Genomic DNA, 13,749 nt, shown 5'->3' with positions numbered 1-13,749 from the left:
AGCAAGGAACAGGAGCGGGGCAGGGAGGCTTCCTAGGAGGAGGACTCTACCTAACAATTTTATGGGACCAAAGAGCTCCCAAGGTCTCCATGTGCTGAGAAGCTGGTATTTCCCAACACTCCTTTAAACAACTGACACCTAAATGTAAACTGCTTGGCCCCAAGTCTAAAACTTTTTATACCATGCGAAGAAGCTATCGTGCTTGTCCCCTCTTTTTAAATGATAACAGTGGAACTCAGATCCATAGTTCAGCCAGCTGCAGCCTGGCCAAAGCATGTGTCTCTGAACAATGCCTAGAGAGGAAGGACACACGCACCTGTGGACCCTTCTTTGGGTTTCTGCTCACTAGTATTCACCCAGGTCCTTTACTCAACACTCACTAGAATAAACAATAACAAATTGCATCATCTCATTTAGCCTAGTGATAGAAAAAGAATTCTCTATGTTGGCTCAGTGAAGAGAGGAAAAGTACTATAATAGTATTTAATACAATTTGGATGTGATTACCCCTTTTCTAGGAAAGGAAGACGCTAATTTTGTCATAACTTCTAGAATCAGGTTATACCTTTTAATGACCCTACCTTTCTTTCCCAGAGCCCTTTGCTGTCCCAAAAAACAGCTGAATAACACATCAAATCACAGGCCATGTAGCTAAGAATGCCCAAGCTCTTTTCCCTTTCTCCTTTCTAGTGAGCCGCTAGGCAATTGCCTGGATAGGTTCTTCTCCTTTCTTGATCAGGCTTCCTTTCATGGTTGCAAGACTGCTCCACAAGCAAGACAGACCACACAATAAACTACAACATTCAAAGATCTAAATGTTCTCCAGCAATCCGTTGACTAGTTATTTACCACAAAGACTTGAAAACTCATATCCAAAAAGATATTTGCACACCAATGTTCATAGCAGCATTACTCACAGTAGTCATGGAAACAACCGAAGCACCCTACGATAGATGGTTGGCTAAAGAAGCTGTGGCACACACATACAATGGAATATTACTCAATCATAAGAAGAGATGAAATACTGCCATTTGTGACAACATGGATGGACCTCGAGATAATCATGCTAAGTGAAATAAGGCAGACAGAAAAGGTTGAAAATCACATGTCACTTATATGTGGAATATAAACCTAAAAGCAACAAATGAGCAGGATGAACAGAGACTCATGGACATGGACTATAGACTAGTGGTTACTAGAGGACTATAGAGTAGTGGGTACTAGTGGGGTGGGGGGAAAAGGGGGAGGTAGATGGGGTAAAGGGAGTCAAATATAGGAGGGTAGGAGGAGGGTGAAGCAGGTAAAGGGGATCAAATATATGGTAGCTGAAGGAAACTGGACTTTGGGTGGTGAACACACAATACAATATACAGATGTCGAATGATAATGTACTCCTGAAAATTATATGATTGTATTAACCAATGTTACTCCTATAAACTTAATTTAAAAATAAAAAGTAAAAAAATACATAAATGTTCTATATTACCAGCTTCTTTTGCCAAGTCAGGGTAGTCTCGTGAATTCTCAGCTCCAGGTTTCATGAACTAGAAATATAGAAGGAGATAATAAATAGAAACAAGTTTAGTTAGATTTCCTCACAACAGAGCATTGCAGAAATTCATTCATCTATTTGTTTAAATGAAAACATACTGAGCATTTATCATGTTCCTGGATTTATTATATAGTCCTTACCCTCAGGGAGCTTCCAGTCTAATGGAAAATAGGAAATTATACTACAGTGTCATCAGTACAGAATGATTAGGGAGAGACAACTACCCAGCCTCAGAGGAAGGACTAGAAAGGCTTCCCAGAGGAACTGATATTTAAGTTAAGTCTTTAAGGAAGAGTAGGAGTTAGCCAAGTGAGGGAAAAGGAAATTCTAGAGCACAGACCTAGAAGTGAGAATATAGCTCAACCCAGGTACTGCGAGCAATTTTTATACTGCAGAGGTTGAAGCACAAGATGGGATGTGACAAGTATTAGGGACAGAAAATTAACTTAGGACCAAATGATAACTACTAACACTTACTGGGAATTCACTGTGTTATATATTGTGGTAAGCACTTCACATGTATTAACTCATTAGATCCTCACAGCAATGCTAAGATGTAGGTACTATTATTATCACCATGTTACAATAAGAAAACTAGGGCATAGAAAGATGAAGTAACTAGCCCAAGGACACACAGCTAATAACTAGCAGAGCTGAAACTTCAGTCTGGCTCTAGAGCCAACTCACAAGGGACCTTATAGGCCCTCCTATAACGTGTGGGCTTTATCCTGAAGACAATAAATTTTTTATAAAAAAGAGATTGGATAAAACAATGAGATACTACTACTCATCTATTAGAATGGCCAAAATCAAAACAGTAACACCACAAAATGATGAGAAGGATGTGGAGCAACAGGCATTCTCATTCATCACGGGGGGGAATGCAAAATGACACAGCCACTTTGGAAGATAAATTAGCAGTTTCTTACAAAACTAAACATTCTCCTATGATACAATCTAGCAATTGTGCTCCTTGATATTTGCCCACTTGACTGAAAACTTATGTCCACACAAAAACCTGCATATGAATATTTATAGTAGCTTTATTATTGCCAAAACTTGGAAGCAACCAAGAGGTCTTTAGTAGGTGAATATATAAACTGTGGCACATTCAAACAATGGAATATCATTCAGTGCTAAAAAGATATGAGCTATCAAGGCACAAAAAGACATGGGAAACTTTAAATGTATAGTACTAAGTAAGAAGCCAATCTGAAAGGCTACCTACTGTATGATTCCAACTATATGACATTCTGGAAAAGACAAAACTATGGAGACGGTAAAAAGATCAGGGGCTGGCAGAGGTTAAGGTGAAGGAGGGATAACCAGGCAGAGCACAGAGGAACTTTAGGGCTGTATGACACTATAATACATGCAAGTCATTATTCATTTGTCCGAATCCATAGACTATATACAATGCTAAAAATGAACCCTGATATAAACTATGGACTTTGAATGACAATGATATGTCAATGCAGGTTCATCAGTTGTAACAAAGGTACCACTCTGGTGCAGATTACTGACAGTGGGCGAGGTTGTGCATGTGTGGGAACTCTGTACTTTTTGTTCAATTTTGCTGTGAACTGAAAACTGCTTTGAAAAATAAAGCCCTGTTTTAAGAAAGAGAGGGACTGAGATGAGAAGCCTTGAATTTTAGGTCAATGTGGCAATAGGAATAAAGGGAGCAAAGCTAGAGGCAGTGAAACCAAATGGCATGATTAGTCCAAGTGAGAGCAGGAACAAAGAGGATGGAAAGAAGTAGAGAGCCTTAAGAAACATAAAGCAAAATCTACCAAACTTGGTGACCGATTAGATAAGGTGGACTGGTTTGCTCATCAGTGTTTGTGCTAAAGAAAGAAGGCTTTCAAAAATTTCTGACTGAAGCCACAGTAAGATACATGTTACAACACAATCCAGCAGACAAATACAGTCATATCCTCAGGGGATTGGTTCCAGGACACCCCTGCCCCATATACAGAAATTCCCAGATGCTCAAGTCCCTTACTTTTATAAAATGGTGTAGTATTTGCATATAACCTATGTACATCCTCCCCTATACTTTAAATTTACATCTCTAGATTACTTATAATACCTAATATGACACAAATGCTATATAAATAGTTGTCGTGCTGTACTGTTTAGGGAATGAAAAGAAAAAAAGTCTATACATGTTCAGCAGACACATCCACCACAACCATTATAGACCTATTTACAATAGTACATGTCAGCAACAACATAACATTTTGGGGGAATATTTTTGATAGATATGAAGGGCCAACTGTATCTTCATATATAATTAAAGTAAAAATATCATGAAATACTTATCTTTGCTATTCTGGTGCAATATTTTCTATTTTTCAAAAAATTTTTAATGATAGACGCAACTTTCTAAACTGACCTCGCGGCTCCAGAATGGATCTAAAAACCTAATTCGAAACACTGTATAGACACTTGACTTAAATGCCACACTTCAATGCACAGGGCCAAAAGGCAGCTAGCTATTGAACTGAAGCAAAACAAGTTCAACAAGTTCCTCTGTTCCCTGTATTTCCTGTAAATTGGCAGCTGGATCCAGAAGTTTGCAAACTCTCATTCTACCCCCTTGACAGAACTATAGGTGGTGGCATATTCTTTCACCAGAAAGCATGTTTCTTCCTTTGTGGTGTTGGCACCTGTTGGTGCTCGATGACTAATTTAAGCAATTCTCAGACTTCCTGGACTCAGGACCCCTTTACTTTCTTAAAGATCATTGAAGATGTTAAAGAACTTTTGAATATGAGGATTATATTTACCGTTATTTACTATTTTAGCACTTAAAACTGAGGAAATTCAAAAATGTCTTTCATTTATATCAAAAAATAAACTTACTATGTTAACATAATTTTTATAAAAATATTATATTTTCCAAAACAAAGTAATGAGCGGTATTGTTTTACATTTCTGTACTTCTCTTTAATGTCTGGTTTAATAGGAGCAGCTGAATTCTCATACCTGATTCCTCAATCTTTGGCATTTCAGTGCTTTGGCTGAAATCTGTGAAGTAAATCCAACCCCACAGATATGTACTTGGAAAAAGGAAGAGTATTTTAATAGCCTTTTAAGTTAATTGTGGATATTCCCTTTTAATACTACACTAAAACTTGACAAGTGAGTTTCTTACAGGTTAGTTGTAATGTAGAATTTAAAACCATATCAATGAGTTTTTCATACTCTAGTATATTAAAATCCATTAAAATCTTGCACTTTGAATGGAATGGCAATCTGGCTTTTCTCTGAAGCCATTTGAAATAATTTTCCATACCTCTGCCAGGAAGCTGGTATACATCTGCTTGCCAGAGTCCTGGGAACAAGACTGGGAAGTACCATTTTTAATATGCAGAATTTAACTCCCTCCTTTCAACTTGGGCCTCACTTCTGCCTTCCGCTATGTCTAATGGCCCAGATGATTTTAGAGACTCATCTGTTTAATTTCTCCAGAGAACAAGCCTCCAACACCCTGATAAGGAAGGGTGGTAAAAGGAATCTTGGGATCTAATTACTCTATAGGAGTCTTTTCCTTTTCTCCTCTCATCCCCACTTTACTTGCCACCTACTACATGCAAGTCCTGAGCTTTCTGGAGTTCTGCAGAGACACTCAGCCAGTATAACACCCACCCCTTAGGAACTTAGGTTGTGGGGTCCTCTGTTCTGAGTTAGTGACTACTTCTCCATCAGCTCTTAATCATCCAGTATTTTTCTGACTTCTCTCTGCTATTGTTTCCTCTCCTATTCATTTTGCCCTTGCAGGTTAATACATTCTTTATTTCCTTACTGTCATTTTAGTGGGAGCTGGAAAGCACCAATAAACTCATATTATGAATCTGCCATGTTTAACCCAATGTCCCAATACATTGTACTTAAGTTACTCGTTTATCCTTTTCTCCTCCATAGTATACAATCCTTAAAAATAGGAACTTTGCTTTTTTCACCTTTGTATCCCTAGCATATAATAGTATGTTTATTGAATATATGCTTAAAGGATGAATTAACTATAACAGTAATGCGTGGTAGAGATAGCAAGGAAGGAACGTGAGATTTTAAGTAATCCTCTCCAAAATCATATCAAGACATATAAGTTACTTAGTCCACTGAGCCTGAGAGATGGACACTAAAATGGGGATAATAATCCATTACCTGGTGAGGATTATATGAGATAATGTAATATTTTTCAAACTGTAGGTTTGCAGAGAGTGATAAAATCAATTTTAAGGGTTGCGACCAGCATTTTTAAAAATAAAATAGAATAAGAAATATCAAGAGTTCACATGTAATAAAGATAAGTGTTGCTTTAGCAAATTTTGTTTCAGTTGTGTGTATGTGTGTGTGTGTACAGGGTTGTGATATAAAATGTTTTTCTTTATGAGTCATGGGATTACCACACATAAAAGTATTAGAAAAATTAAGTACTTAATTATATGGTCCTGACTACAAGGGCACCAGAATTTCAAAAAAAAAATGACCAGTGTAACTTAGAGCAATCTGAGGAAGTCTTAAGAAAATACAGGACTTGGACTCTGTTATAGACTGAATGTCTGTGTCCTCCCAAAATTCACATATTGAAATCTAATCCCCAATGTGATAGTATTTGGAGGTAGGACCTTTGGGAGAGTTATAAGGATGAAGCCCTCATGAATGGGATTTCTGCCCTTATAAAAAGAGACCCCAGAGAGCTCCCTTGCTTCTTCTTCCATGCATGGACACAGCAAGAGGACAACTGTCTATGAACCAGGAAGCAGGACCTCACCAGACACCAAATCTGCCCACACTTTGATCCCACCAGCCTCCAAACTGTGAGAAATATTTGTTGTTTAAGTCGCCTAGTCTAGGATAGTGTCATATGGCAACCCAAACAGTTCTTAAAAACAGGTGGGATTTAAATCAATCAAAAGAGGGCATATCAGGAGGTAGGTAGCATTAGCAAAGGTACTTGGCCTGTTGTCAGCCAGGTGGCAGTTGTCATTTGTGTTAAAACCTGTTGACATCCACAACAGGAATTTTAACTCATTTCCTACACTAATGATAGAATCTCATTAAGAGAATTTGGAGTTGTCTGGATAATTCAGCTACTCAAACTAAGAACCATAACACAGGAATCCAACCAGTTGAGATCTACCAATAGAGCTTAAACTACTATCTAGTAAACTTCCTCTTCATCAAAACCTGACCAAAGTTCCAAAACATAAAACTCAGAGGGAAGTACAATGGCCTAATAAGCGTTGATAAGCTGCTCTCATACTCCCAATTTCTTCCTTCAGGACTGTAACTAATACTTCCCACACCACCACCTTCCAACTTGAGTAAAGAGATACATCTCCTACTTCCCCAAGAGTTAGAAAGCTCTTTCTCTGTGCTTTCCTATATAGACAATATAATCAGACATTCAACAGCCAACAAAGGACCTGACTGCATTGATACTATAGTTAAAAAGGCCTCTGGCCTCCTCAAGTAGCAAGCAGAGTACCACTTGAGAAACAAAAACGAGATTGGAGGATACAGAAAACTTGCCACTAATGCCAAGACACTGAGTCACATCACTAATGTTTCTCTTCCTCACTCACACTTCGAAATGTCCCTGAGCAGAGATCCAACAGTACAATGCTGCATACCCTTATCCATGGAGGATATATTCCAAGACCCACAGTGGATCTCTGAAACTGCAGATAGACCTTAACCCTATATATACTGTTTTTTTTCCTCTACATGCATACTTATGATAAAGTTTAATTATAAATTAGGCATAGTAACAATAACTAGGAGTAAAATAGAATAATTATAACAATATACTGGAATAAAAGTTATGCAAATGTGGTCTCCCTCTTCCCCTTCTCTCTCATAACCCAGATGGTTAAGTGACTAGTAGTGGGGAGTGCATACAGCATGGATAGGATGGATAAAAGAATGATTCACATCCCAGGCTAAATAGAGTGGGATGGTGAAATTTCGTCTTGCTACTCAGAATTACATGCAATTCAAGACTTATTAATTGTTTATTTGTGGAGTTTCCCATTTAACGTTTTCAAACTGGGTTGACCACGGGTAACTGCAACCACGGACAAGGGGGCACTACCGTATTCCTAAGAGAGCAAAGCTGGCGACATTCACAACCTGATTCTCTTTTGGGTGTGAGGCCAGTTGCCTGGTTTGAAGATCCACTCATTAAAAAAGGAGGTGTGGACTTCGGGTTATCTTGGGGCGTCCTTCTCAAACTATGACTCAAGGAGGAAAAGGAAGGAAGAAAAGGAAAGAAATGGCCCCCAAATAATCCCAAGACACTACGTTCCCTCTGAAACACCCTACATCACAACCCACCAAAGTCTTCACTCTGATGCCCCAAGGGTCCAGAAGCAGGAGCTGGGCCGTGGGAAGTCCCTGGCGCCCTCAAGGCTGGAAGGATGACCGCTTCCCTCAACCCCTCACGCAGTAACCTTGGGGCTCCCCTGGTCTCACCCGCACAGAGCGCAGCAAGGAGCGCCCGCCTTGCGGGTTAGGTCGCTGTGTTTACCTTGGTCATCCCAACTCCCACGACGAACACTCGTCGCGGGGTCCTTGGCTGTACAGCGGTAAGAGTCATGGCTCAGATGTGGTGGGGGCAGGGTAGAAGTGGACACAGCGGACACCAGCGCAACACGGGTGGATTCTGCAGGACTGACGTAGCAAATGAATCCAAGCTCGCCCAACCCGGAGGCTATGAGAAGGCGGGGCACGCTCCAGCGGAGGGAGGTGGGGCGACAGTGACGCTGGTGGCGGCGCGCGCACCCTTGGGGGCGGGGAGTGTTACGTAGCTTTTCCTATGATACGCTGGATATTATCTCATTTTAAAAATATAATTTCATTTCATTCTGGCTTTGTCTATTCATGGACATAACTGCCTCACTTCACATATGCACCTCAACTCATCTCAATTTTATACTCAATAATTGGAATGCAAAAATGTTTGTGAATGTGAATCCTTAGTCTGCCCCCAGTGTCCACCCAGACTGCTTTGTATAGGTCATCAGTGGCCCTGAATAGATCATTCTAGACTGATCTTCAAAGTGTTCAGTGAACACTCTCCCTTCCCCTACCTTCCACTTGTTGAAGATCCCAAAGCCACTAATAATCCTGACCTCCAACTGTTGTGGATTTTTGGCCGGTGTACCCAGAAGAACCAAGAGGCACTCACCGAACTAAGAATCAAAGGAGGTTTATTTATGCCAGCGTGCTCAGAGGAGTCACTCTCCAGAGTCTTAGCATTAAAGAGGTTATCGGTAACTGTTTTAGACTAAATTGTGTCCCCCTAAAATTCATGAGTTGAAGTTACCCCTCAGAATGTAACTGTATTTGGAGAGAGGGTCACTAAAGAGGTAATTAAGTTAAAATGAAGTTATTAGAGTGGGCCCAAATCCAATGTGACTGATGTCCGTATGAGAAAATTGGACACATATGGATACTGAGGATAAACCACGTGAAGACAAAAGAAGAAGATAGCCATCTACAAGCCAAAGAGAAAGGCCTTGAACAAAACTAACCCTGTCAATACCTTGATCTAACCTCCAGAGCTACAAAAAATAAATTTCTGTTGTTTAAGCAATCCAGTATGTGGTACTTTGTTCTGAGAGCACTGGTAAACTAATACATCAAACAAAGGAAGTTCTTTTCCTAAGAGGAAATCTGGTGCCTGGTTTTTAAAATAACAGATGTGAAATGACACATGTACAAGGTTATTCATTGCGGCATTGCTTATAATAGCAAAAGACAAAATAGTCAATATCCATCAATAAGAGATTGGTTAAATAAATTGTGGTACATCCATAAATTGAATACTATGCAGCTATGAAGAAAACAGAAAGCTATTTATGCATATATCATCTTCACAATCTATTGTTATACTAAAAAAATCAAGATGCAGAATAGTGTGTAAAGAAAGCTAAATTTTGTGTTATGAAGGAAGATAGCACTACCTAAGTGTGCATTTATTTCTTTGGTTGATATTTCATAAAATATTTCTGGAAAATAGGAGAAAGAAACAGGGAAGCTGGGAATAAGGGTGGCAAGGAGAATTTTTACAGTCTGACTTTTCGTACTTTTTGAATCTTGATTCAATGTTGAATATTGCCTACTCAAAAAAAAGTAAAATGAAAACAAAACAATGACAAAAAATAAAGACATGATACAGTAAAAAATAAAAATAATATATACACAAGGTCAAAACATTCAAATGGTGCAGATACGTATAAAATTAAAAGAAAAAAACTTCTCTACTCCATTCTGCATGCAATTACATTTGTTATATTTTATCCAGAATTTCCAGGTTTCATGGCAGGAGAATTTTTGGATTACCTAGTTCTCCACATTGAAAAGGGAAATGTTCTTTCCCAGTCTTTTCAGCATTAACAGCAACTTTTATTATCTTATTATACTCTCTCCATCTGTCTATGGACTCCTATTTTGAAACCAATATCCAGTGAACTCTCAGCATTTGTTACATAATAAACCTGGGATTTTTGTTCTATTGAGCCGGTAACCATACCATATTTACCAATCACATTACTGTTTTTATCAGCCAATTAGAGTTTCAAGAAACAGTTCTGTACTTAATAAAAGCCTCTTCAATGCCCTGCCTTGTGCCAGGTGCTAGGGATAGGCAGGAAAATCTCGGCTAGAGATTTTACTAAATCTTTACTTGCCCAGTGGGGTCTTCTCAGAATAACCTGGAAGAACTTTTCTAAACATTGATGTCTGAGCTCTACTCCCAGAGGCTCTGATTCAATGGAGTGGGGTCTGGAATATGAATGTTTTGACCTATGCTAATTTTTTAAATTTATTTATTTTAATTAGTTTCAAGTATACAATACATTGGTTAGACATCTACGCAGTATGTAAAACAATCCCCTCATTCGCTCTCTCCCTCCTCTAACCCTCCACCTAGCCAACATATTCATGCTAATTGCATTCTCTATGCCGTGCTCCCCATCTCCATGACTATCCATCAGCTACTAATTTGTACTTCTTTAACTCTTCATCTCATTCTCCCACCTCCCCAAAACCCCCTCCCCTCTGTCCATCACCAAATTGTCCACTATATTTGTGAGTCTGGTTTTGATCAGTTCATTCTTTTTATTCTTTAGATTCCGCATACAAGTGAAATCATATAGTGTTGATCTTTTTCTGTCTGACATAAATATATTCTAGGCCCATCAAAGCAATATCTTCTTCCATCCTCTTCCTTTTCATATTCAGAGGTCATGTTTTCTTATCCCTTCAGCCACTCTATCTTTTGGTTGGAGAACTTAATTCTTTTCCATTTAAGGTACTTATTGATAGGAAGGTAGTTGCTACCATTCTTTATTCCTATTTTTGATACATGTTTTTTCTTCTTAAAGAAGTCCCTCCAACATTTCCTGTAATACTGACTTGGTGGTGATAAATTCCTTTAGCTCATTTTTGTTTGGGAAGCTCTTTATTTGTCCTTCAACTCTAAATGATAATTTTGCTGGATAAAGTATTCTTGGTTCCCATGCCCTTCTGTCCTGAAGTTTTTTTTTTGGAGAAATCCGCTGTCAGTCTTATGGGAGCTCTCTTGTAGGTAACTAATTGCTTTTATCTTGCTGCTTTTAAGGTTCTCTCTTTGTGCTTAACTTTTGGCATTTTGATGATGATGTATCTTGGTATGGGCTTCTTTGGGTTCATCTTTTTTGGGCCTCTCTGAGCTTCCTGGGTTGTATATGTCTATTTCCTTCACCAGGTTAGGTAAGTTTTCCATCATTATTTCTTCAAATAGCTTTTCAACTTCTTGTTCTCCCTCTTCTCCTTCAGGTACCCTTATTACATAGATGTTTTTACACTTGATTTTGTCCCAGAAAATCCTTAAATTATTATTATATTCTTGGCTTTTTTTTTGCCATGTGATCGAGTGTCCTCGGCTTTCCCATCCTCTATTTCGGTAGTTCGATCCTCTTTTTTTTTTTTTTTCATTCTGTTTATTCCATTTAATGTACTTTTCATCTCAGATAATGTGTTCTTTATTTCTGATTGGTTCCCTTTTATAATTTCCATTTTTATGTTTATCTCTTTGTTAAAGTTCTGAGTTCTTCTACACTTCCCATAAATTCACTGAGCATATTTATAACTGTGTTTTGAACTCTGCATCTGTTAGATTGCTTGACTCCATTATTCCTGGATTTCTGTTCTGTTCTCTCATATGGTTTCTGCTTCTTTGTCTTTCCATTTTGGCTGCCTTTCTGTGTCTTTGTACTAAGCAAAGCTCCTATGTTTCCCGGTCTTATTAGTATGGATTTGTGAAGTAGGTGTCCAGTGGCATAGTCCTGAGAGGGGTTCAGCTACAGGCCAAATTTAGCCCAAGCCTCTACCCCTCCAGGGCCACCCATTAAGATTCAGCAAGCAATCCACAGATGCTGTGCTTACAGTTGCCTCAAAAGGCCACACCAGAAACTGAGGCCAGCTGTCTCCAGTGCGAGTCTAGGCGCTGCTCAGCAAGGAGCACCTGACTCACTGAGGATATACCTGGATGTGGCTTGTGGGGGGGTGGGCGAACTGGGGGAGGCAGGGTTTCAGGGAATCCTCTAGATGGAGTGACCTCTGTTATCCAGTTTGATGACATCACAGCTATGGCAGTGCTGTGTATACCTCACTGGTATGGGGAGGGCTCAGCAGGGATCAATGGATACTGCCAATACTTCTGTACAGAGCATGTCTCGCCTTTAATAGGCGTCAGCCGCTGCCGCTGCCGCAGCCTCCGTCTCACTAAGCCTCTTGAAACAGGGCAGACCTGTGTCCTTGCCCTGTCCTACCTTCTGCCGTTGCAGGGTGATTTCTTGGATTTCTCCCTAGTTGTATGGCTTGTTCATCTAGATCCCAGGAGATTTTTTCCTTGCTGCTGCTCCTTGTTTCTGTCACAACTTTGATTTGGTCACCAGAGTAATGAACAGAGCCTCTATCATCTACGCCATTTTGGTTGCCCCCTCAACCTATGCTGATTTTTATGTGGGGTGGCGTGGTGGGTGTAAATGTACAATTTCTATAAGGTCTTTTGATATAATGAACATCAGCTGTTAACTGTAGGTCCATTTTGTTCAGTCTTCCTCCTGGGGATATATCTCTTGATATATCCTTGTGCTTGTTAGCCTCAATTTGAACATGTCCCTTCCGCCAGACACCGGGGACTCAGTCCCTACAGAGGCAGCACGTTTAGCATCCAAAAGCTGAAAGGTCGCTCCCTCTGGGAAATCTGTAATTATTCCTAGCATTGCTAGAATTTAAGACCAGGTGTTCACATAGCAGAAACCACTTGGCTGCCTGAGGATGCTTTATGCCATGAAGATCTCTGAGGGGTTCTTACCACAGACCTTATGGCTCATAGGGGCCTTAGAAGTTTTATATACACATACACAGTCAATTCTCATTTCTTGAGGTAGTTATGCTCTAAAAGCCTCTGTGAACACCAAATTAGTGATTACTGAACCATTGCTCCTAGGGGAAACACAAGGTTAGGATCCTACAAGCCTCTCATCACAACATTTTTGTCAACCGATCAATATATAACCTTCTTTGCTTTATGTGTTTTTTTGTTTAAAGACACTTATTTAATATATATTCTTTTTTTTTTAATTCCCCATGCCCTAGAGCCTCATGCATCCTTTCCAAAATGTCCTTGTAAATTTATTTTTAATTATAATTAACATATAATATTATATTAGTTTCAGGTGTACAACATAGTGATTCAACATTTATGTACCTTACAAAGTGATCACTACAATAAATCTAGTAACTATCTGTCATCATATACAGTTATTACGATATTATTGACTCTGTTCCATATGCTATACTTTATATCCCTGTGACTTACTTTACAATGGAAGTTTGTACTTCTTAATGCCCTTACCTTTTCCACCCAACCCCTAACTACCTCCTCTCTGGTAACTATCAGTTTGTGCTCCATATATATGAGTTTGTTTGTTTTGTTTGTTCATTGGTGTTTTTAGATTCCACATATAAGTGAAGTCACATGGTGTTTGTCTTTCTCTGCCTGACTTATTTCACTTAGCATAATACCCTCTAAATCCATTCACGTTGTCACAAACCGCAAGATTTTATTCCTTTTATGGCTGAGGAATAGTTCATTTTGTGTGGGTGTCACATCTTTTTGATCCTTTTTTCTC

General features: G+C 39.1%; 1 protein-coding gene across 3 annotated transcripts in view; it reads right to left on the bottom strand.

The window, feature by feature from the left end:
- Positions 1 to 13,749, bottom strand: part of SCP2 (sterol carrier protein 2) — a 116,874-nt gene that overhangs the window by 96,909 nt on the left and 6,216 nt on the right. The window contains exons 1-2 of one of the 3 annotated variants that reach the window (XM_025051903.1): positions 8,094 to 8,293; positions 1,487 to 1,544 (exon numbers count right to left, since the gene is read on the bottom strand). In XM_025051903.1, coding sequence (XP_024907671.1) covers positions 1,487 to 1,544; positions 8,094 to 8,162 — 127 coding nt within the window. In that variant the 5' untranslated portion in view covers positions 8,163 to 8,293. Of the gene's footprint in view, positions 1 to 1,486; positions 1,545 to 8,093; positions 8,294 to 13,749 lie in introns of those variants that run through there. The other 2 variants (XM_006919207.3, XM_025051902.1) reach the window with 2 other exon arrangements.

The sequence above is a fragment of the Pteropus alecto genome, unplaced genomic scaffold, assembly GCF_000325575.1.
Source record: "Pteropus alecto unplaced genomic scaffold, ASM32557v1 scaffold25, whole genome shotgun sequence".
Lineage (NCBI taxonomy): Eukaryota > Metazoa > Chordata > Mammalia > Chiroptera > Pteropodidae > Pteropus > Pteropus alecto.
This window is presented reverse-complemented; position numbering and strand designations above follow the sequence as displayed.